Genomic DNA, 25,468 nt, shown 5'->3' with positions numbered 1-25,468 from the left:
TTCTAAGCGCTTCGGGCCCGGCCCCAGAATAGTCACGTTGCCTTGACAACGACGCAGAGGTACGTTCATTCGGGCCGGAAGCGCGGAGAAGAGGCGCCCCCGGTGAAGATGGTAGCCCGGAACCACTATCCCACCGGACCACCTCCTCTCCGGACAGCCCTGCAGCACCGGACCAGCGCCGAGCGGAGGTGAGTACTGTACAGAACTAAAGGGGGGTGAGAGGGGGCTGGATGATGTCGAAGGCCGCAGTGGTCTTCAACCTGCGGACCTCCGGAGGTTTCAAAACTACAACTCGCAGCAAGCCCGGACAGCCGATGGCTGCCCGGGCTTGCTGGGAGTTGTAGTTTTGAAACCTCTGGAGGTCCGCAGGTTGAAGACCACTGAGGGCGGATGATGAGAAGAGGATGATGAAGGGGGGGGGGGGTGTGGGATGATGACAAGAGGATGATGAAGGGGGGGGTGTGGGATGATGAAGGGGGGGTGGGGATGATGACAAGGGGATGATGAAGGGGGGTGTGGGATGGTTACAAGGGGATGATGAAGGGGGTGTGTGGGATGATTACAAGGGGATGATGAAGGGGGGTGGGGATGATGACAAGGGGATGATGAAGGGGGGTGGGGATGATGACAAGGGGATGATGAAGGGGGGATGTGTGGGATGATGACAGGTGATGATGATGAGGGTCTGGATGATGACAGGTGGTGATGATGATGAGGATGTTAATGACGGGGGTCTGGATGATGACAGGGGGGGATGATGTATTTCCCACCCTAGGCTTATACTCGAGTCAATAACTTTTCCTGGGATTTTGGGTTGAAATTAGGGGTCTCGGCTTATACTCGGGTCGGCTTATACTCGAGTATATACGGTATCTAATCTATCTAATATCTATCTATCTAATCTATCTCATATCTATCTATCTATCTATCTATCTCATATCTATCTATTTATCTATCTTTCATATCTGTCTATCTCATATCTATCTATCTATCTATCTCATATCTATCTATCTAATCTATCTAATATCTATCTATCTCATATCTATCTATCTATCTAATCTATCTCATATCTATCTATCAATCTATTTCATATCTATCTATCTATCTATCTCATATCTATCTATTTATCTATCTTTCATATCTATCTATCTCATATCTATCTATCTATCTCATATCTATCTATCTAATCTATCTAATATCTATCTATCTATCTATCTATCTATCTATCTCATATCTATCTATCTAATCTATCTGATCTATCAATCAAACAAAGAGCCAGCAGCACTCCAGATAAAGATGAATCGATGTGTGGCTTTATTCATCAGATGTCAGATGGTTTGACAATGGCCATGTGAGACGGCCAAAATGTCGCTCTAACATCTGAAGAATCTTTATCTGGAGTACTGCTGATTATTTATTATTATTGGAGCCCTTGACCCGAGCTCAAAAAGCTGGCACACAAACTGTTCAACTATTGGTTGTGTGCTGCTGTGCTACAAGATCTGTCTATATCTTTTTTTTTTTTTGAATTTATCATATTTGCATGTGAATTAAAAGAGTTTCTGCCCCCTTTAAGAAAAATGAGCGGGTCTAAAGAGAGGAAGATTCCCGGTTGTGTGGCGCAATCTATCAGGCAGAGAGGTGGATTGCACCTAATAGATTGTGCCATACAACCATGACTCTTCCTCTTTTCACTGCTTAGCTCTGACGCTGATACCCGGAAGGCTGCACCGCCGTCATTATGCTTACATGGTGGCTGTGTCTCCTACCCAACTTAAAAAATATATACAGACCTCTTATTGAGGTTTTTTTTTTTAACCTTAAAGCGCAACTGTAATGAGAGTTTAGCCCCCCCAGACTACTACAATGTTGTTACAGATGTCCATAACATGAGTGTAACCATACCTTTATGGGTTTTCTTCCTTCTTTTATAACTTATAAAATACATTTATCCAGCGGTCAGGCACAGTCGGATAGGCATGGCTTGGGGTTCGCACAGCCCCGCCGCCGCCACGCCTATCCTCTCCTTTCAGCGCTGGGATTGCTGTGTAGGAAGACGCAGCGCATGCGCTCCTCCCTACCTCTAATACTGCACCTGCGCAGTGAGCGCATAGGCAGCGTGAGCGAGCACTCAGTCTGTCAATGCAGGGTGGTGGCACGTGCATGTCAGGAGGGGCGCATGCGCTGTGGATGCGCTGTGGATGTGCTGTGTCTTACTACACAGCGATCCTAGCGCTGAAAGTAGAGGATGGGCATGGCTTTCTCAAAGGAGCTGGAAAACCCCTTTAAACAACACCTTCATAGAAACCACTTCCCCCAGGACTTCCCCATGTCCTTAGGTGGACCAGAGGAATTGGTATACTGTTAAACTAAAAAAAAAAAATCCTAGGATTTTTTCTATGAATTTCACTTGGTCCCTTTTCCATCTTGGCATGCATTGGTTTATGCACATGCACTTTCCATGTGGATTAAGATAACAAGCATGTAATCTCCCTATATGGATCCCAAATTACTAACATAATGTGATTCATTTGGGATCCATACAGGGAGATTACATGCTTGTTTGCACAGTTCATGTAGGAGTGAGCAGTCATAGGAGTAGGACAGTTTACAAAAAAAACTAGGGCACTTTTATGTATTTGTTATATCTTACCCTGAGTGTTGAACGCCCATACAGTGTCTTTTGTATATTATTGTATATCATTTTGTTTATTATATATCTGATGAATTAAATGAATTCTTTTTGTAAAAATTATGTCTATTTTTTGTATGGGCATTCTCTGCATTAACCTGTAGGTTTTATGTAATTTTTGGGTGGTGGCATCAAGAGGGCTTTGGCTGTATAAAGATTTCTTTACTGTAAGAGCAGAGTGGATCTGTGCCATGTGATGTTGTGATGGTTGACATCGTTCTTGAAAAATATTTCAAGTTAAAGGTACTACATTCCTTGATGTGGGATGTTGGCATCCACCTCATAGGGTTATTTGCCTTCTTCTGCATTAACACAGTAGGATTATAGGTTGGATTTGATAAACCTGTGTCTTTTTTAACCTTATTAACTGCGAAATTTACCTATTCACCACCTATTCACCAGGATAACTATTGGTAACATTACTACTACTATTGTAATTAGCCTGTACTGAAATACACCATTACAAATGTGTTCTTCATCTAAGCCATGTCTTTGTGGATGTTTCAGTGGACCATCTGCAGTGACCATTCAGGACAGTGATAAACCAGTGGCTGTTGTCACTAACCTTCAGCTTGGTACATACCACTTTCGGTTGACAGTCAAAGACCATCAAGGATTAGAGAGCTCAGCTGTTCTCTCAATAACGGTTAAAGAAGGTATTTGCTTCATTTTCCTTTAAGGCCTTTAAGAAAGATAGAGTAACTTACATACAATTCTTTATTGAGGAGCTGTGGCCTCTCCTGACCTTAAATGGGTACTCCGCCCCTAGACATCTTATCCCCTATCCAAAGGATAGGGGATAAGATGTCAGATCGCCGGGGTCCCGCTGCTGGGGACCCCGGGGATCCCTGCTGCAGCGCCCCGCTATCATTACTGCGCAGAGCGAGTTCGCTCTGCACGTAATGACGGGCAATACAGGGGCCGGAGCATCGTTACGTCACGGCTCCGCCCCTCGTGATGTCACGGCCCGCCCCCGTCAATACAAGTCTATGGGAGGGGGTGTGGCGGTCGTCACGCCCCCTGCCATAGACTTGCATTAAGGGGACGGGCCGTGATGTCATGAGGGGGCAGAGCCATGACGTCACGCTGCTCCGGCCCCTGTATCGCCGTTCATTACGCACAGAGCGAACTCGCTCTGCGCAGTAATGATAGCGGGGTGCCGCAGTGGCAATCCCCGGGGTCCCCAGCAGCGGCACCGCGGCGATCTGACATCTTATCCCCTATGCTTTGGATAGGGGATAAGATGTCTAGGGGCGGAGTACCCCTTTAATAGGAATATATGACTAAATATCCAACTGGGTGTTACTAGCTAGGGGATGTGTTCATACACTGTCTGACGCAGACAGTTTTATTGGATGGTGTCAGGCAGTGTAGGGACACACTCCCAGCTGCATACACCTAATTGTCTATTTAGTCATATATTTCTAATAAGAATAATAGCGGTATTGTACAACACAGAGTTATAAAAAAAAATACCCAAACGGACAACTCAAACCTGGAAGTAAAAAATTATTATTATGACTAAGCAGTATGTAAGTGACCAAGCACTATCGATTAATCCAGGTACTGGTGTTGGCTATAGGTATGTGAACTCCAAACAGAAATAGCAAATAACAAGAAAGAGAAAAACGGAGTCACTTATAAAATGTATATCATTTTATTAATTCCGTGGAATATAAGTACATAAAAATTGTATATATATTAGTTAAAAAATATTATTTTTCAAGGAGGAATAAGGCTAAAAGGTGGTGTCACCGGCTCTGCAATGAAGGCTGGGTATGGTGTATATATTACTGGATCCACCACAATTTGTACACAAATTTACAAAAACAGGATGTTTTAGCAACCTGTAGGAAACATGTATATAAATCTCACAGTGAGAGCGAAAAAATTATTATATATATATAACATGCAAAATAAAGTGCAGTGTGCATGTAAACAAGCATAACATTGTGGGGATACAAATCAGTATAGCGATATACCAGAGTACAGCAGCAATCAGCAGAGACCGGGACAGCACCACTCCAACGTACGTTTCGGTACGCAACCTTCGTCTGGGAGTGGACTCCCAGACGAAGGTTGCGTACCGAAACGTACGTTGGAGTGGTGCTGTCCCGGTCTCTGCTGATTGCTGCTGTACTCTGGTATATCGCTATACTGATTTTCGCTATACTGATTTGTATCCCCACAATGTTATGCTTGTTTACATGCACACTGCACTTTATTTTGCATGTTATATATATATAATAATTTTTTCGCTCTCACTGTGAGATTTATATACATGTTTCCTACAGGTTGCTAAAACATCCTGTTTTTGTAAATTTGTGTACAAATTGTGGTGGATCCAGTAATATATACACCATACCCAGCCTTTATTGCAGAGCCGGTGACACCACCTTTTAGCCTTATTCCTCCTTGAAAAATAATATTTTTTAACTAATATATATACAATTTTTATGTACTTATATTCCACGGAATTAATAAAATGATATACATTTTATAAGTGACTCCGTTTTTCTCTTTCTTGTTATTTGCTAACACAGAGTTATAAGAAAAGATGCTCCAGAATTGTTTCTTTTTATGGAAAATGCATGTATGTACTTAAAGTTATATATCAGTAGAATTTTTTTTTAAAATCAACTGGTGCCAAAAAGTTAAACAGATATGTAAATTACTTCTATTTAAAATTCTTAACCCTTCCAGTACTTATCAGCTGCTTTATGCTCTAGAGGAAGTTCTTTTCTTTTTGAATTTATTTTCTGTCTGACTACAGTGCTCTCTGCAGACACCTCTGTCAATATCAGGAACTGTCCAGAGCAGAAAAAAATTCCTATAGCAAATCTCTCCTCCACTGGACAGTTCCTGACATGGACAGAGGTGTTAGCAGAGTCGTCACACCCCCTTCATTAATGTGTATTGGAGATATATTGAGGGGGCGTGATGGCTGTGGTCGCTCGTAATCCGGCACGGAGTGGAGTTCACTCTGTGCATGCCGATTACTGTGGTGCCGGGCCGGAGATTACGGGGTGGGTCTCAGCGGCCAGACACCGCCCCCCCCCCCTGCAATCAGACATCCTATCTCTTATCCTTTGGATACAGGATAAGATATCTAGGGGGAGTATGTTGAGAGAGACCAAAGGACCTTTTTCAGAACTAGACACTAAGAAATCTGGCCTGGATAGGTGCTGAATTGTCAAATATTTTGGATTACTGAATGGTCATAAAAAGTATTTTATATTAAAGGAGTTATCCAGGAATAGAAGAACAGAGCTGATTTCTTTCAAAAACAGCACCACACCTGTCTCCAAGTTGTGTGTGGCATTACAACTTGGCATTCACATCAAAGGAACTGAGCTGCAATACCCCATGCAACCTGAGGACAGGTGTGGTGCTGTTTTCAGAAGACTAGCCCTGTTTTCTAATCCTGGATAACCCCTCTGCCATCTGCTATCTCTGCCCTGTCTTTCATTCCTGGGCCAGATCTTTTTCAGTTTTGTTAGGCATCGTTTTTGGACTATTGGATTAAACATTTAAGGGACATTACCATATATATATATATATATATATATATATATATATATATATATATACATATATCTAACATTGATAGTCAATCTATCATTGAAAACTGGCATATTCTTCTGAGACTCTTAGTTCCACAATGGCAGAAAAGTCACAAGCTAACAATTCTGGAACATATAAGTTGCGTTTTTCATACATTGTATTCTATACCTACTCATTATTTTAAACCCGTATTTTAAAACGTGACTATTTTTCTTTTATGCCAAATTCAATATGCACTTATGAATGTAATGAATTATTTAGAGACTGAAGGAAGCGCTTAGCTTTTTTAGACAATTAGTCCACAAATTATTAATGCCCTTGTATTGGAAAAGTTGCACAGTGAAGAAAGAGTCATATGATGTGGAGGTTCTTTTAAATGATACTTGCTCTCGTACACACACATATATGATAGAACTGTGATAAAGTTTATTTGGTGATGTCCTGATGGGTGCCTCAAAAAAGATAGCTGTTAGCTCAAGGAGACACATGGTACCTTTCATATATCTATGTTTCCATAACATAGAAAAATGCTTTTATTTTCCAGTGGCAGGTGTCAAAGAGACATTATCAAGCCCCTGAAGTGCTGAGGGCTGGAACTTCTCCTAACTCCCCCTCTTATTCCGATCCCTGCTTGATTGACAGTTAGCTGGAAGCTGAGCCCTTGAGCCCTGTTTCTAAATCTCATTCTGTGCTGTACATACAAATTGTACATTGGTGTGAGATTTAGAAACAGGGCTTGGCTTCCAGCTGAGAAAGGGATTGGAGAGGGAGCAAGCAGGCATTTTAGCCCTCAGCACTTTAGGGGCTTGTGAACACCTCTAGAAACTAAAAGCATATTTCTATGTTATGGAAGCACAGATATATGAACGGTACCATATGTCTTCTTTTCATAACAGCTATCTAACAGTGTCAACAGTTTAGAACATTAATAGTAGCTAACAGAATTACGTACTTTTTAGTGTGTAACTAAGCAGCTGTAGTATAACACAAGAACACAAAATATATGCACCAATTAAAAAATTTACTTGCACCATGCAAACAGTACTATTAAAGGGGTTAGCCAGGAACAGAAAACACAGCTAATTTGTTTAAAAAACAGTTCCCTGTCTGTCTCCAGGTTGGGCGTGGTTTTACAACTTGGCTCCTTTCACGTCAATGGAACTGAGGTGCAGAACCACCCCCAACCTGGAGACAGGCGAGGAGCGTTTTTTAAAAGAAAGTAGCTCTGTTTTTCTATTCCTGGATAACCCCTCTAATACATGACCCAGAGTGTGCCGACTGAAACACGGAGCAATATATGTGTATTAAACTATGCGAGTGCCTCTTCTGCTTTATTTGTATAATTATAACAGAATTTATTTTTTCATTTTAGGAAAAAACAGCCCTCCTAAAGCTAATGCTGGTGGGACACATGTTCTTGTGCTTCCTAATTGTTCCATTTCACTAGATGGATCGAAATCTGTTGATGACCAGGGTATACTGTCATATGAATGGACAAGAGATGGCCAAAGCCCCGCAGCTGGGGTACATACAAACACCTTTGTTCCACACTATAGTTGCATTATATCTGCACATGTGCTGCAAATGAGGAGTCATAGCAAGTGGCTTTGTATGAAATTATACAGTAACTTCAATGAATGTCTCAAATCGATTAGGGGGAAAAAAGGATATGAGCTTGAATAAAGAGCATAGAAAGTAATTTAACCATTTTTATATAAAAGAAGGCAAGAAAAGTCTGAAGTGGGTTTTCCCATAAGCAAAGCTCGAGGGGTATGACTGATTCGAGGGGTATGACTGCTGTAACCCCCGCTGATCATGAGATTGGGAACCTTTCTTCTCTCTCTTTTAATAGAGTGGGGGTTTGGCATGGGCACTGTGGCTCAGTTTAAACTCTATGAAACAGGCAGAGATAGCAGAGTACAGCGCACAGGTACAGGTAGTTGAAATGTTTTGTTTGTCATAGAATTCTGTACCTAGTTTTCATGGCCTTTTTAATGTCCCCTTAAAGTTAATATCAAAGGGCTACTATGCTCCTTTGTACCTGTTATTATTTTAATGCCTCAATAAACTGGACGTTTTACCTGCCATCCTGGTGCTGAACATTTCCTATTGCGTAAAGTGAATGTCTCACCTGTTTTTTATTGATTAGAGCCAGATACTAATTCATATTTTTTTCTAATATGTTCTGTATTTTTTTTATTTCATATTTATACATTATTATGGGGACAGCCATCTTCCCTGAGCTGCCTTTAACAGCATTTAAAAAGTTCACCAAAAAAGCATGTTTAATATAAAAACTTAACCAAAACAATAGGTCATTTTCTGATGAAACATTCTCTGTCTTGTTCTTTTCTATACACATTAAAGGGGTACTTCGGCTTTATACATCTTATCCCCTATCCAAAGGATAGGGGATAAGATGTATGATCGCTGCCTCCGCCTCCCACGCCACGCCCCCTCCCATAGACATGAATGGAGGGGGCGTGGTGTGACATGACATCACGTCTCGGAAGCAGCGCCCGGCACAGAATGCCCTTTGCATAGGGGATAAGATGTATAAAGCTGGAATACCCCTTTAAGCATGCACATGTCTTTATTTGCAGGATGTGATTGACTCATCTGGGAATAAACCAGTTCTACAACTCACCAATCTGGTAGAAGGAATATATCTATTTCATTTGAAGGTCACAGATGCCAAAGGAGATTCTGATATTGACACAGCAACAGTGGAAGTGCGTCCTGGTATGAAATTAAAAAGACAAGTAGATGTCAGATGTAGTATAGAGAAAAAGGACAGATAATCATTGTAATAGAGTTGGCCGCAAATTTTTTTTTAATCAAAATGTTAAAAAAGACAATTTCCCAAGTCATCTCCATGAAATAATTTCCATCGTCATGTTGCTGAAATTACAGTGGGACAAAAAAGTATTTAGTCAACCACCAATTGTGCAAGTTCCGCCACTTAAAAAGATGAGAGGCCTGTAATTTTCATCATAGGTATACCTCAACTATGAGAGACAGAATGAGAAAAAAAATCCATAAAATCACATTGTCTGAATTTTAAAGAATTTATTTGCAAATTATGGTGGAAAATAAGTATTTGGTCACCTACAAACCAGTAAGATTTATGACTCTCACAGACCTGTAACTTCTTCTTTAAGAGCCTCCTCTGTCCTCCACTCGTTACCTGTATTAATGGCACCTGTTTGAACTTGTTATCAGTATAAAAGACACCTGACCTCAAACAGTCACACTCCAAACTCCACTATGAACAAAAATTCCAAAACCACACGGGGGGGACCAAGTGAATGACCTGCAGAGAGCTGACCCAGAGTAACAAAGGCTACCATCAGTAAAACACTACGCTGCCAGGGACTCAAATCATGCAGTGCCAGACATGTTCCCCTGCTTAAGCCAGTACATGTCTGAGCCCATCTGAAGTTTGCTAGAGAGCATTTGCATGATCTAGAAGAGTATTGGGAGAATGTCATATGGTCAGATGAAACCAAAGTAGAACTTTTTGGTAAAAACACAACTCGTCGTGTTTAGAGGAGAAAGAATGCTGAGTTGCATCCACAGAACACCATACCTACTATGAGGCATGGAGTGGAAACATCATGCTTTGGGGCTGTTTTTCTGCTAAGGGACCATGACGACTGATCCGTGTAAATGAAAGAATGAATAGGGCCCATGTATCATGAGATTTTGAGTGAAAACCTCCTTCCATCAGCAAGGGAATTGAAGATGAAACGTGGCTGGGTCTTTCAGCATGACAAGGATCCCAAACACACCACCCGGCCAACGAAGGAGTGGCTTCGTAAGAAGCATTTCAAGGTCCTGGAGTGGCCTAGCCAGTCTCCAGATCTCAACCCCATAGAAAACCTTTGGAGGGAGTTAAAAGTCTGTGTTGCCCAGCGACAGGCCCAAAACATCACTGCTCTAGAGGAGATCTGCATGGAGGAATGGGACAAAATACCAGCAACAGTGTGTGAAAACCTTGTGAAGACTTACAGAAAACATTTGACCTCTGTCATTGCCAACAAAGGTATATAACAAAGTATTGAGATTAACTTTTGTTATTGACCAAATACTTATTTGGTGGGAGAACTTGCATAATTGGTGGCTAACTAAATACTTTTTTGCCCCACTGTAAAAAGTTTTTGAATATGACAGTACCTATTTAAACATACTGTACTTATTTTGTCAGGGTTTATTTATTTATTTTTTATTTTTTTAAAGCCCCACTGTATAAGTAGAACCATTAAAGGGGTTATCCAGGAAAAAAAAATAAGGGGCCAATTTCTTCCAAAAACATCACCATACCTGTTCTTAGTTTTTTATGTGTGTGTGATTACAATCTGGCTCCATTCACTTCACCAGAACTGAGCAGCAATATCCCACCCAACCTGAGGACAAGAGTAGCATTGTTTTTGGAATAAATTATCTTTGTTTTTCTATTCCTGGATAAGCCTTTTAAAGGGGTACTCCGCCCCTAAACATCTTATCCCCTATCCAAAGGATAGGGGATAAGATGTCAGATCGCCGCGGTGCCACTGCTGGGGAGCCCCGGGATCCCCACTGCGGCACAGCGCTATCATTACAGCACAGAGCGAGTTCGCTCTGTGCGTAATGATGGGTGATACAGGGGACGGAGCCGTGTGACGTCATTGGCTCCGCCCCTCGTGACATCACGGCCCGTCCCCTTAATGCAAGTCTATGGCAGGGGGTGTAATGATCGCCGCGCCCCCTCCCATAGACTTGTATTGAAAGGGGCGGGCCGTGACGTAACGAGGGGCAGAGCCGTGACGTAACGATGCTCCGGCCCCTGTATTGCGTCATTACGAACTCGCTCTATGCTGTAATGATAGCGCAGTGCCGCAGCGGGGATCCCGGGGCTCCCCAGCAGCGGCACTGCGGCGATCTGACATCTTGTCCCCTATCCTTTGGATAGGGCATAAGATGTCTAGGGGCGGAGTACCCCTTTAATATCATAACATCTAAGGGAGTGCACTAAACCAGCATCACACTCAGCTGGTCATGTGATCTTTTTCGCCAATGAGCCATGATAGATGCATTTGAGGGACTGTACAGTGGGCATATTTTATTGCTTTAAGGTGTGTTGACAACAGCTGTATTATAGACCAGTTTTAGATAAAGATAACAAATCAACTGGTATGAACCTCCATTAACCTTTGGTTTTATATGGAGGCAAACAAAGGTTCTCATGGATTTACATGGAATCTGGGAGAAAAAAATAGTGACATGCTCCTTTACATATCTTGTTATTGATGTATTGTCCCTTAGAAGTATAGTAGGAAAAATATTGGTACCTCATTAAGGGGCATATGGAGTACCTGTAGGTCCATGAACCACTGTACAGAGTCTGGGTGCATGGGTCCTAAGGAGTTCTGTACTAATAATGATTTATAACATATTCCAGAGACATCTGCAATCAATCTGTGATCGATACAGAACGCTAGGGCCCCTTTTGATCACAAGAAGAACTAGTATTGCAGCTTAATCTCAATTACTTATTAAAAGCTAAAGGAAAACTTCCCCATTTGTTATTTTCATTGGTGGTGGTACCAACAATTAAATCCACAACAGTCTCCTATTGATAGCATATCCTTGTAATATGGCATCAATTATCCTGCCAGCTTTTCTCACAGAAAAGGATTCTTGTAACACGTTTTGCTATACACATGTTTGTTCCCTTTGTGTGTATTGGAACTAAACCAAAAAAGTGAGGTAAAAGAGCAAATTGGACATAATGTCACACCAAACTCCAAAAATGGGCTGGACAAAATTATTGGCACCCTTAAATTAATATTTGGTTGCACACCCTTTGAAAAAAAATAACTGTAATCCATCACTTCCTATAACCATCAATAAGCTTCTTACACCTCTGAGCCGGAATGTTGGACCACTCTTCCTTTGCAAACTGCTCCAGGTCTCTCTTATTGGAAGGGCGCCTTTTCCCAACAGCAATTTTTTGATCTCTCCAAAGGTGTTCAATGGGATTTAGATCTGGACTCATTGCTGGCCACTTCTGAACTCTCCAGCACTTTGTTGCCATCCATGTCTGGGTGCTTTTTGACATGTGTTTGGGGTCATTGTCCTTCTGAAGACCCAAGATCTCACACAAACCCAACTTTCTGACACTGGACTGTACAGTGCTACCCAAAATCCATTGGTAATCCTCAGATTTCATGATGCTTTGCACACATTTAAGGCACCCAGTGCCAGAGGCAGCAAAACAACCCCAAAACATCATTGAACCTCCACCATATTTCACTGTAGGTACTGTGTTCTTTTCTTTGTAGGCCTAATTCTGTTTTTGGTAAACAGTAGAATGATGTGCTTTACCAAAAAGCTCTATCTTTGTCTCATCTGTCCACAAGACGTGTTCCCAGAAGGATTTTGGCTTAAGTTAATTTTGGCAAAATGTAGTCTGGCTTTTTTATGTCTCTGTGTCAGCAGTGGGGTCCTCCTGGGTCTCCTGCCATAGCGTTCCTGCAGGACAGCTTGAATATCTTTGGAACTTGTTTGGGGCTGCTTGTCCACCATCCGGACTATCCTGCATTGACACCTTTCATCATTTTTCTCTTCCGTCCATGCCCAGGGAGATTATCTACAGTGCCATGGTTTACAAACTTCTTGATAATGTTGCGCACTGTGGACAACAATCTAGATCTTTGGAGATGTAACCTTGAGATTGTTGATATTTTTCCACAATTTTGGTTCTCAAGTCCTCAGACAGTTCTCTTCTCCTCTTTCTGTTCTCACACAATGCAAATACTTAGTGAACTTCTCTCCTTTTTATTCTCTCCTTTTTAGGAGCATCACATGCTTGAAACAATCAGATTTTTCCACAATTTTGAAAGGGTGCCAATAATTTTGTCCAGCCCATTTTTGGAGTTTGGTGTGACATTATGTCCAATTTGCTTTTTTTCCTCCCTTTTTTGGTTTAGTTACAATACACACAAAGGGAATAAACATGTGTATAGCAAAATATGTGTTACTGCAATCCTTTTCTGTGGGAAAGACTTCATTTTCTATAAAAATTTCAGGCGTGCCAACAATTACAGCCATGAGATATATATATATATATATATATATATATATATATATATATATATATTTATATCTGTTCGGTAGTTATTACTTTACTGACATTGAGTTACCACCTATATAGACAATTGACTTGGCTACTGAAATCCATCATGTCAAATCCTTATTTCCTCTTACGAGGAGAGTCAACCACCCCATACACGTCAAGCTACATCGTCAGGTTGGGACATCTAACATGTATAAGCTCCAACAGGTATTCATATTAAGGGTAGGTTCACACATACAGTATCCTGCGCAGATTTGATGCACAGGATTTGTAACTGCCGATTAGAAGCTGTGCTCAGTCATTTAGTTTACACTGAAATCTGCAGCAGAAAATCCTGAGCATCAGGATACATGTGAACATACAAAAATGTCATTGAGTCCATACACCCATTGCTCAGTTTTAGCACCTTTTGTTCTTAAAATGTCACTATAACATGTCAAAAGTTTAATGAAATGATAGTTAAAGGGGTATTCTGGGCAAAAACATTATCCCCTATCGAAAGGATAGGGGATAAGATGTCTGATCGCGGGGGGCCCGCAGCTGGGACCCCCAGCGATCTCCCTGCAGCAGATTTTAATGTAAACTAAATGAGTAAGCACAGCTTCTAATCGGCAGTTACAAATCCTGAGCATCAAATCTGCGCAGGATCCTGTATGTGTGAACCTACCCTTAATATGAATACCTGTTGGAGCTTATACATGTTAGATGTCCCAACTGACAATGTAGCTTGATGTGTATGGGGGTGTTTGACTCTCCTCGTAAGAGGAAATAATGATTTAACATGATGGATTTCAGTAGCCAAGTCAATTGTTTATATAGGTGGTAACTCAATGTAAGTATAGTAATAACTACCGAACAGTTTATATATATATATGTATATATATATATATGTATATACGCACAGAGTCATGGCTGTAGTTGTTGGCACCCCTGACATTTTTCGAGAAAATGAAGTATTTCTCATGGAAAGGATTGCAGTAACACGTTTTGTCTATGGGAGGGGGCGTTGCGGCTGTTACCCCCCCTCCCATAGAAATGAATGGAGGGAATGTGGCGTGACGTCACGTCCCCATCTTGGAAGCCTGGAGGTTTCCAAAACTTCAGACGCAGCTACGCATAGAATGCGGGCTGCTGCAGGGAGATCGTGGGGGGTCCCAGCGGCAGGCCCCCCGGGATCAGACATCTTATCCCCTATCCTTTTGATAGGGGATAAGATGTTTTTGCCCGGAATACCCCTTTAACCTTTGCTGTGCAATACACATCTGCATTGTTATGAATGTTACTTTTTCTATGTAATGTTTTATCATTTTTATATGTTTTTAAAGATCCAAGAAAAGAAAACTTGGTGGAGCTGATTTTAGAAGTGGCTGTCAGTCAGCTAAGTGAACAACAGAAAGACACTTTAGTGAGACAGCTGGCTGTCCTGCTCAATGTTCTGGATTCTGACGTGAAGGTTCAGAAGATACAAGCACATTCAGTTATAAGGTATTTTTCAGTTTTTAATCCATATTATGGGTCAATAAACTTAATAACATGTAAAAAGACAGTTGTTGCTGTGCTCACTAACTTCTAATATACAATAATTGCAGTATTAGTAGTCAATACTGTGACATCAGTGAGTACTGTATATTTGACTATGCTTTTGGTGGCTATTCCTACAAATACATGATAACTTGGCAGTTTGCTCTTCTATTATTGAGTTTTTCTTAACCTCTGTATGACAAGCATTATATTTCTCTCCACGTACAGCACTGTGATTCTCTTCTATGTTCAGAGTGGTCATCCTGTTAAAATAAGAAAGTCAATCGATGTTGCACACACACTACAGAAGCAGCTTTTAAAGGAAAAGGCAGATTTTCTATTTTACAACGTGCTCAGAGTGGACACAGCTGGTAAGTTTCACTTTAAAGACTGAACTCACTACAGTTCTCTATAGAGTGTAACTGATCATGATGACTGGTAGCAAGCAACACTTAGTTGTTATATCTATGCTACCAAGACATTGTATTCTATCTAGCTACTAGATAGAACAAAAATATACTAGCTAGAACATCTATTTTTCAACAAAATTGTACATAATAAATGTAATAGTAATTCCTTATATCAACCTATGTTTCATAATATAAACCAATGTTTGCATGCTTAAGTGCATGCAGAGATAAGAAACAGATCTTTCTAATTCCTTATGCAGTCCAGTCTTCACGTTATAGAGCAGAAGGAGCAGAGTAAATGGATATATCGTTTTGGGGGGAAAGTTCCAGGATAACTTGTCATATTTTAATTTAAACTCTCTGCTCATTCTGGACCAAGTAGTCAAGTGGGCGGTCCTAATCAGGAAATGACAGCTATCCATGTATAAGGTTTTATAGAGAAGGAGCTCTCAATCACTGAGCAGGACCGCCCACTTGACAACTGTTAATATAGTGTTCCTTGTGTAATTAGTAGACACTTTCCCATTCACTTGCTTTTAAAATTATCAACATAAATATGTTTAAAATACAGCCACTAGGTGGCTCTGTTCCTGTCACAATTAATACTGTGAGTTCGGTCTCCGCCCGGCCTGGCAGGAGTCCAAACTAAGGAAGTGTTTCTCTCTGCACTGAGCTTGATTGACAGCTGCACAGAAAGTGAAAGGTGCACAGACTGAAGGCTGCAGGAGAGCCTCACTGATAGCAACACAGACTGAAACATGCACAGAGCCGTCTTCTATTCATCACAGCTCTGCAACCATGTGACGGCAGAAGTGGTCCCCCAACAGGCTTCAGTGATGTCATGCCTGCTGGGAAACGCCCACTTTCTACTGCTGGGAAATTGCACTATGTGAGCAAGAAGAAAGGTATGATACACAGCTTATCAAAGCTCTGAAAATCTTTTTAAGGGCTGGAGGGGTGTGAGGAGTAGTTAGGGAACATAGCCTGAGGTAGTTGAGAACAGTTTATTTGCTGACAGGTACTTTTTAATCTCAGCCATTGTTCCGCTTGCTTTTAAACTTAAAGCTTGTTCTTGACTCTTGTGGGTGTTTGCAAAAATTAAACTTACCATACTCTTTACCTTAGTGTGTCTTCTAAAATGTTCGGGCCATGGGCACTGTGATCCAATAACAAAATCCTGTATTTGCTATCCATTTTGGATGGAGAACTGGTTACGAAGATATGTCAGTGATGGAGAGAGCAATTGTGGTAAGTAAATTCCTAACTTATGTTGCTGGTCTTTGACTGCATTTCTGCTCACTGTGAGCATTATATAGAGTGCAGTTCACAACCAATACAGTGGGAATCAAAAGTTTGGGCACCCCAGGTAACAATTTATATTAATGTGCATAAAGAAGCCAAGGAAAGATGGAAAAATCTCCAAAAGGCATCAAATTACAGATTAGTCATTCTTATAATATGTCAACAAAAGTTAGATTTTATTTCCATCATTTACACTTTCAAAATAACAGAAAACAAAATGTCATCTGCAAAAGTTTGGGCACCCTGCAGAGTTAATACCTTGTACTGCCCCCTTTGGCAAGTATCACAGAAGCCATCCTCTCTTTAACTTCAGCTTTTTCACAGATGGCATCAAGTTAGCATCCAAAATTTGCTGAAATTTTATTGAATCAAGTGCATGCTATAAACTCTGCAGGGTGCCCAAACTTTTGCAGACGCCATTTTTTTTGTTTTCTGTTATTTTGAAAGTGTAAATGATATATATAAAATCTAACTTTTGTTGACATATTATAAGAATGTCTAATCTGTAATTTGATGCCTTTTGGAGATTTTTTCCATCTTTCCTTGGCTTCTTTATGCACAGTAATACAAATTGTTACTTGGGGTGCCCAATCTTTTTATCCCCGCTGTATTTATAGACAAAAGCAAAACTTCTAGTCCTTATATTATGTACAAAAATATATCCTTAACTGTAAATGTTTCAAGGATTCATTTGACTTCATGTACGCCACAATATAAATCAGCACTTTGATGATGATGACCTGCACAATGTTTGTATTTTATTCCGATATAAAACTTCATTTATTTACTGTAGCAAACACTTTGCATTACCGTATTGATATTAAAATATCTTGGAGCCTGTTCTTGCATGTGTTCTTTACATTTTATGTGTTCGATACGGTTTTAAAACAACTAATACCTGCTATTGGGTTGTCAAAGAAGTCCCAGTTATTCTTCCAGCTGCCAATCATTTGATCATTGGAAAGTTTGAAGGGAATTAGTCATTATAATATGACCTATTTTTCATCAAGTTTTTAGGAATTTGGTATGATTTTGTATCTATTTTTCCATTTTACTGTCTAGATAAAAAATTATAATAATAATAAATCCTGAAATCTTGCAGTTTTCCTTCTGTCCACCAAGTCTAATAGTAAGATGACACTTCCTATTCTGTAGAGAAACCTTTTCATCAGTCTTACCATCATGATAGGCAGGACTGCAATGAAAGGGGACACTAGTACATAGATAAGACTAGACCTGGCCATTCACAATAGGTGATGTTCACAGTTTACCTACTCTTCTTGCCTGCACACTGGCCTTTGGACAGAGCATGCCAAGAAAACTGTTCCATCAAAGTCAGTGTGTCAGCTCCAGTTTACTATTTCCTAAGTCCATGTAATTGAAGCATATCTCTAAATCCAGTTGAAAGAGCAGAGGCTCAAGCAATATGGCTGACCGGATTATAGTGGGCAAAAAAAAAATTACAGAGAATAGGAACACATTGGAAAAATGAACATGTTTCAGTATTTGGCTCTAATCAGCAAAAAAAATAATTGACATATTAAATGGCGAGATTGATACACATGAAGCGGTATAGGTCTGGCCGAGATTTTATAGGTGAGTTTATAGGAAGCAGTCTTCAAGACCTTTTATTGTACATTTGGCTTTGAAGGAAAATGCAATTAATTTAAAGGGAATCTATCATGAGGATCACCTGTACTAACCCATTGATATAGGTTTGTAGTGCAGGTGATGACAATATTTGATGATCAGTTCCTCCATTCTTCTGATAGTCCTGGTTTTCTGAATATGCAAAAGAAGAAGCTTGGTGCACACAAGGGTTTCCCGACCCCAAGTGCACTGTGACGTCTGGGCTGGCATCCTCATAGTAATGCCCTCATCCCCTGTGCTGATTCTCCTCTTCTGCAGAACGAAGCTCCACTCTGCATCTAGACACCTCTCCTTCTTTGTGAAATCTCTATTGCGAGCAGAGAATTCACTTCATATCGCCTGTCAGTTACGATTGCGCATGTGCAACTGTGGCCACAAGTAATATGAAGTGAGGGAAGGAGGATCAGCTTAGGGGAAGGCGTTACTATGAAGATGCTGGACGTCACAGTACACTTGAGACTTGGGAATGCCCTTCTTGCACCAAACTCCCTCATTTACATATCCAGAAAACCGAGAATATTGGAAGAATGGAAGCACCAATCAAGATAAGGTAAGTGCTATTGTCATTAGCGTCACCCCCACTATAAGCCTATACCAATAAGTTAGTACAGGTGAAGCGAATGACAGATTCCCTTTAATACAACATCATTAAAGCGAGAGTGCCTCTTTATCATTTTACTACATCTTGTTTTCCAGAATGGAGTGTTCTCTACATCATTGTACTAACATTTGCCTTGGTTGCATTCCTAATGGGACTTACATGGGTCTGCATGTGTTGCTACAAAAGGTAAACTGCATGTATGTAAAGCCTTCTTTCTGTATTTTTTTTTTCCTAAAAAAGAGGAATATTATATAATTTTATACATAATTTATATATTCTAAGTACATTTTTCTGTATAATTTTACAACTTATTAAAATAGTCATAATGTCAACCTGCACACTGCATAACTCCGTTTTACCCCAGTAAAATGAATGGTAAATATATTGGCACATAAATTCCAAACAAAGTGCAACACGTTTAACCCCTTAAGGACTCATCCCATTTTGGCCTTAAGGACTCAGACAATTTAATTTTTACGTTTTCATTTTTTCCTCCTCGCCTTCTAAAAATCATAACTCTTTTATATTTTCATCCACAGACTAGTATGAGGGCTTGTTTATTGCGCGACCAGTTGTCCTTTGTAATGACATCACTCATTATATCATAAAATGTATGGCGCAACCAAAAAACACTATTTTTGGGGGGAAGTTAAAAAGAAAAACGCAATTTTGCAAATTTTGGAAGGTTTCGTTTTCATGCCGTACAATTTACGGTAAAAATAATGTGTGTTCTTTATTCTGAGGGTCAATACGATTAAAATGATACCCATTATTACATACTTTTATATTATTGTTGTGCTTAAAAAAAAATCACAAACTTTTTAACCAAATTAGTACGTTTAAAATCCCTTTATTTTGATGACCTCTTACTTTTTTATTTTCCCGTATAAGTGGCGGTATGAGGGCAAATTTTTTGCGCCATGATCTGTACTTTTTTTTGATACCACATTTGCATATAAAAAAATTTTAATACATTTTTTATAATTTTTTTTAATAAAATGTATTAAAAAAGTAGCAATTTTGGACTTTTTTTTTACGTTCACGCCGTTCACCGTACGGGATCAATAACATTTTATTTTAATAGTTCGGACATTTACGCACGCGGCGATACCAAATATGTCTATAAAATTTTTTTTTTACGCTTTTTGGGGGTAAAATAGGAAAAAACTGACGTTTTACTTTTTTATTGGGGGAGGGGATTTTTCACTTTTTTTTCACTTTTACTTTTAAATTTTTTTACATTTTTTTTTACACTTGAATAGTCCCCATAGGGGACTATTCATAGCAATACCATGATTGCTAATACTGATCTGTTCTATGTATAGGACATAGAACAGATCAGTGTTATCGGCTATCTTCTGTTCTGGTCTGCTCGATCTCAGACCAGAGCAGAAGACGCCGGGAGCCGGAAGGTGAGGGGACCTCCGTGTGGCGTTCTGAATGATCGGATCCCCGCAGCAACGCTGCAGGCGATCCGATCGTTCATTTAAATCGCGCACTGCCGCAGATGCCGGGATCTGTATTGATCCCGGCACCTGAGGGGTTAATGGCGGACGCCCGCGAGATCGCGGGTGTCGGCCATTGCCGGCGGGTCCTAGGCTGCAATCAGCAGCCGGGATCAGCCGCGCATGACACGGGCATCGCTCCGATGCCCGCGGTTATGCACAGGACGTAAATGTACGTCCTGGTGCGTTAAGTACCACTGCACCAGGACGTACATTTACGTCCTGCGTCCTTAAGGGGTTAAAAACTAAAATATGTGAATGAGAATTTCTTTATTTGCCATTCACCAACAGAAACCACTTGGACACTGCAGTAAAACAGCTTTAGGGTCTATTTACACGTACAGTATCCTGCACATATTTTCCTGCGCAGGATTAGAAGTTGTGTTCAGTCATTCAGTTTACATTAAAGGAGAACCACGGGATTGAAAATGTTATCCCCTATCCTAAAGATAGGGGATAAGTTTCAGATCGCGGAGGGTCCGACCACTGGGGCTGCGGCTCTCTGAATAGAGAGCGCGTGTTGACCACCGCATGAGGTGGCAGCTGACACGCGCCCTCCATTTACTGTTATGGGTGAGCCGAAGCGCTGCTTTTGGCAATTTCCGGCTATCCCATAGCAGTGTATGGAGGGGGCGTGTCGGCTGCTGCTTTGTGCGGTGGTCAACACGCCCTCTCTAACCAGAGAGCCGGGGCCCCGTATGGGAGATCGAGGGGGGCCCCAGCGGTCGAACCCCCCGCGATCTGAAACTTATCCCCTATCCTTAGGATAGGGGATACATTTTTCAATCCCGTAGTTCTCCTTTAAACTATGCAGCATAAAATATGCAGCTTCAAATCCTGTGCATCATATATTCGCAGGATACTGTATGTGTTAATAGACCCTTAAAGTCTACTTGTAAATGTGGTCTAAATCGTTTTAATTCCAGTGTGACGCTTGCACGTAATTTCCTTTTTTACATTTTAGCCGCAAAAGAACAAAAATACGGAAAAAAACGAAGTATACAATTCTTGATAATTTTGATGAGCAAGAAAGAATGGCATTAAGACCCAAGTATGGTGAGTACTAAAACTAATATGGAGCAATTAGTTACAAAAGTCTAGTAAACCTCTATATAAGGATATAATGTACCTCTATAGAAAACCACATACCACATGGTGGGCTTTAAACATTCACCTGTCCCTGTTTATTATTCTAGTTAAAAGGGTATTCAGGGAAAAAACTTTTTTTATATATATCAACTGGCTCCAGAAAGTTAAACAGATTTGTAAATTACTTCTATTAAAAAATCTTAATCCTTTCAGTACTTATGAGCTTCTGAAGTTAAGGTTGTTCTTTTCTGTCTAAGTGCTCTCTGATGACACCTGTCTCGGGAACCACCCAGTTTAGAAGAGGTTTGCTATGGGGATTTGCTTCTAAACTGAGCAGTTCCCGAGACACGTGTCATTAGAGAGGACTTAGACAGAAAAGAACAACCTTAACTTCAGAAGGTCATAAGTACTGAAAGGATTAAGATTTTTTTAATAGAAGTAATTTACAAATCTGTTTAACTTTCTGGAGCCAGTTGATATATAAAAAAAAGTTTTTTCCTGGATAACCCCTTTAATGTATATGTAGATTGTTGGCATATGCAGCCAGAACGTGACACTGACCTATTGCCCTGAAATCTGTTCCACAGGTATAAAGCACAGAAGCACAGAACATAACTCCAGCCTTATGGTTTCAGAGTCTGAGTTTGACAGTGACCAAGACACAATTTTCAGTCGAGATAAAGTGGACCAAGATAACCCCAAAAATGTTTCCAGTGGTCCCCTCAAAAATGGTGCACCTTTTAATTTCAGCTCAAAGTGCAGATAAACTTTTGTCAGTGGGTAAATAAATGGATTTTTCAGGAAAATATATTTGACCAAAACCAAGGATATTAATGTTTACAATTTCATTGCTTACATATTCAAGTAAATATCAACATTTGAACACCTATTACCACTTACACAGATATAACCTACATACAAACTTGAGTAAGGGTGCGACCCCATTATAATTATGCAATACAGCTGCCGGACAGACCGCGGTTTTCAGTCCGGCAATAAAAACTGATACGGTTAAAAATGAGCCGACTCGAGTCACTATCTGATTTAGTTCGGCTCATTTAAATGAATGGGATACGCCAGGGATACGGTAGGGTCAGGTTTGATTGGATCCCACAGCTGCTTTGTATAATTGTAGTAAGATTGTAGCCTTACTTTGGCTGCATTCCCACCACGTGTGTCCGCTGCACAGATACGATTTCAGAAGCTCAAATTGTCTGAAATTGTATTTGTGTACAGACATATACGGGCCCATTTCCCATTATGGGGCTGCAGACTCGATCGTAGTCTGCTAGTGATCATGATCTGGTCATTTTCTCAGCATGTCAGATTTTTTACATAGACTGAAAATCGTGGTCTGCCATGACAGGCTGGGAGGTGGGAGTGAGCGAGAAGGCTTGCCGTGGCAGTTCTTCGCATCTAATACAGCTGACAGATTCCCTACTGGAATTTGTTTTGCTTAGAAAGTGCAGTATAAGCTATTATTAGAGAATGATTTAGAGGTTCTTGTGTAGTTCTTCTCCTTACCTGTGTTAACGGATGTGGCAGGTATGGGGCAGGCTCCATGTTGGATGCACAGAGAATCTGTGACTCCTCTGGCCTTGGCTGAGGTGTTTGATTATTAAATCTGGTCATCTCATCAGGCTGCTAGATCACCCAGCTGAATGTAATAGACTCAAAAGTTGGTTTGGGTCAATTCACATTACAAGCAGATTTCATGAGTTTTCTTACTCAGTGCTTTTTTCAGAGAAACATTACCATGAGACAAAAGTGATTTCACCTATAATCACAATTAAGGATAGGGGATAAGTTTCAGATCGCGGGGGAGTCCGACTGCTGGGGAACCCCAGGATCTCCCCTACGGGGCCCTCGGCTCTTAGCAGAAATAACGCGTTTTGACCGCCGCATGAGGCAGCGGCCGACACGCCCCTTCAATACATTTCTATGGCAGAGGCTGAGACTGACCAATGCAGTGCTCCAACTCTCCCATATAGATGTAACGAGGGGGCGTGTTGGCTGCCGCGTCATGCAGTGGCCGGACGCCCCCCTGGCCGCTGAATGCCAGGACCCCATACGGGAGATTGCGGGGGGCCCCAGCAGTTGGACCCCCGCGATATCTGAAACTTATCCCCTAAGTTTCATATCCCGGAGTACTCCTTTAAGGTGTTTTATGAAGATTTAGGCTGTGATCGCGCATTAGATTTTAATTGCATTTTAGCTGTTTTTGCAGCAAGTTTTCAAATTCTTGGGTAAAAATGACACATTTTACTGTATTTTGCAGAAATGCAGTACAGTATCTCCATTTTTGACATGGTTTGGGGAAAAACACAGCAATATGTGTGAACATAGCCTCAAGGGAAGTGTATTACTATAAATTCTAATTTTTATAGAGATAGCACGTATACAGATCTGGGTGAGGAAGGGATTTGGTAGGTGAGTATGTCATACTGTAGTCCACAAGAAGTCAAAACCCATTAGGCACAGTAACTTTTTTTGAGTCAGACTGCTGATCACATGATTCATTTAGAGTAAAAAAATGTATAGATGCAGCAGTGCTGGAATAAAACAAATGGCGCTGTAGGACTAGTGATGGTGAGTTTGCATAGTATGGGCAAAAATAACTCCAAAACACTGGAGTGCTCCTTTAAATTATTTTAGAATAAATTTTGTCTGACATAGAAAAAAAAATTGTGACCAGAAATTATCAGCTCATGAGAAAAGAAGTGACTTTCCAAAAAGTAAACCATATGGTCACAGATATGAGAGACTATGGACAATGTGGTCCATATCACCTTCTCACTTGTCATAGTGTTTGCCTATGGGCCTTACCCAGGGCAAAATTTAAACATTATGTAGGTAAGGGCCAGTTCACACTATGTTTGGAGTTTACCGTTGTCGGATCCAGTTGGGAGGAGCGAAAACCGTCCGCTCCAGTACCCCAGCCGGATTCGGACGGAACCCCATTCATTTCAATGAGCTGACCGGATTCAAGTGCCGATTCTGGTTTTTAGGTCCGGTGGTAAAACTGTATATGGCGTTTGACTGCGGTCGGCTCATTGAAATGAATGGGGTTCTGGCCAGATCCGGCTGGGGTACGGGAGCGGACGGTTTTCGCTCCTCCCAGCCGGATCTGGCACCTGTACACTACAAACCCACCCTAAGTTGCCTTTTTCCTCATGACCAGGAATTCCCTTTAACATTGTGGCTAAGGGATTTGAGAACTGAATATTTGTCTGATACGGAGAACTTTTTTTTCTTTTTAAATGTGAGCTATCTAGCATTTTATTGTATATTTTTCAACCGAGTATTCTACTTTTACAGGTGTCTCGAGATACGATATTTACAGTCATAATACCACTATGTAAAGGTGTATGCCAGCTCTACTATGTATATATAGAGTACATGAAATGTAGTCATATGGGAATATGTCCTAACATATGATGTTTTCGAATACTAATCCAGTAAAAGTTTGTACTGTTAACAATATTTGGTCTCTGGTGTTGTCCAAATCCGCACATTAGAGAAAATAATAAAGATTTGTAATAAATTACTGAACTGTCTAGTTTGGTGCCACATAAGTACTTCTTTTCTTCACTGTTACTTTGAGGGGCATTTTTTAAATAAAGCAGGGACAGATAATTGACGTCAAAGCATACCTGATGCTAAAAGAGATCTTTTACCAAGCCCATGTTGACCTTAAGGACCAGGCCAATTTTCGTTTTTGCACTTTCGTTTTTCCCTCTACTTCTAAAAATCTTAATGCTTTCAATTTTGCACCTACAGACTCATATAAGGGCTTGTTTGTGCATCACCAATTGTACTTTGTAATAACATCAATCATTATTTGTGGGAGAAAATAGGGGGAAAAAAACAAGAAAAAAAATTCATTTTGTAAATTTTGGGGGCTTCCGTTTCTACACAGTGCAATTTTCGGTAAACAGGACACCTGATCTTTATTCTGTAGGTCCATACGATTACAAGGATACCCAATTTATGTAGGTTTTATTTTCTTTTCTACTT

General features: G+C 40.6%; 1 protein-coding gene and 1 long non-coding RNA gene across 5 annotated transcripts in view; one reads left to right on the top strand and one right to left on the bottom strand.

Annotated features, from left to right (window-relative positions):
* Positions 1-15,170, bottom strand: part of LOC130273877 (uncharacterized) — a 38,969-nt gene extending 23,799 nt beyond the window's left edge. The window contains exons 1-2 of the long non-coding RNA XR_008844157.1: positions 15,085-15,170; positions 8,904-8,995 (exon numbers count right to left, since the gene is read on the bottom strand). This is a non-coding gene — a long non-coding RNA (uncharacterized LOC130273877). The remainder of the gene's footprint in view (positions 1-8,903; positions 8,996-15,084) is intronic.
* Positions 1-25,008, top strand: part of KIAA0319 (KIAA0319 ortholog) — a 67,361-nt gene extending 42,353 nt beyond the window's left edge. For 3 of the 4 annotated variants that reach the window (XM_056521294.1, XM_056521292.1, XM_056521293.1), the window contains 9 exons: positions 3,200-3,348; positions 7,629-7,780; positions 8,860-8,998; positions 14,699-14,858; positions 15,123-15,265; positions 16,430-16,552; positions 18,953-19,043; positions 21,327-21,418; positions 22,039-25,008. In XM_056521294.1, the coding sequence (XP_056377269.1) occupies positions 3,200-3,348; positions 7,629-7,780; positions 8,860-8,998; positions 14,699-14,858; positions 15,123-15,265; positions 16,430-16,552; positions 18,953-19,043; positions 21,327-21,418; positions 22,039-22,217 (1,228 nt within the window). In that variant the 3' untranslated portion in view covers positions 22,218-25,008. Of the gene's footprint in view, positions 1-3,199; positions 3,349-7,628; positions 7,781-8,859; positions 8,999-14,698; positions 14,859-15,122; positions 15,266-16,429; positions 16,553-18,952; positions 19,055-21,326; positions 21,419-22,038 lie in introns of those variants that run through there. The other variant, XM_056521295.1, reaches the window with a different exon arrangement.
* The last annotated feature ends 460 nt before the right edge of the window (positions 25,009-25,468 follow it).

Source organism: Hyla sarda, chromosome 5 (assembly GCF_029499605.1).
Source record: "Hyla sarda isolate aHylSar1 chromosome 5, aHylSar1.hap1, whole genome shotgun sequence".
NCBI lineage: Eukaryota > Metazoa > Chordata > Amphibia > Anura > Hylidae > Hyla > Hyla sarda.
The sequence above is the reverse complement of the archived record's forward strand: the minus strand, read 5'-3'. Positions and strand labels throughout refer to the sequence as shown.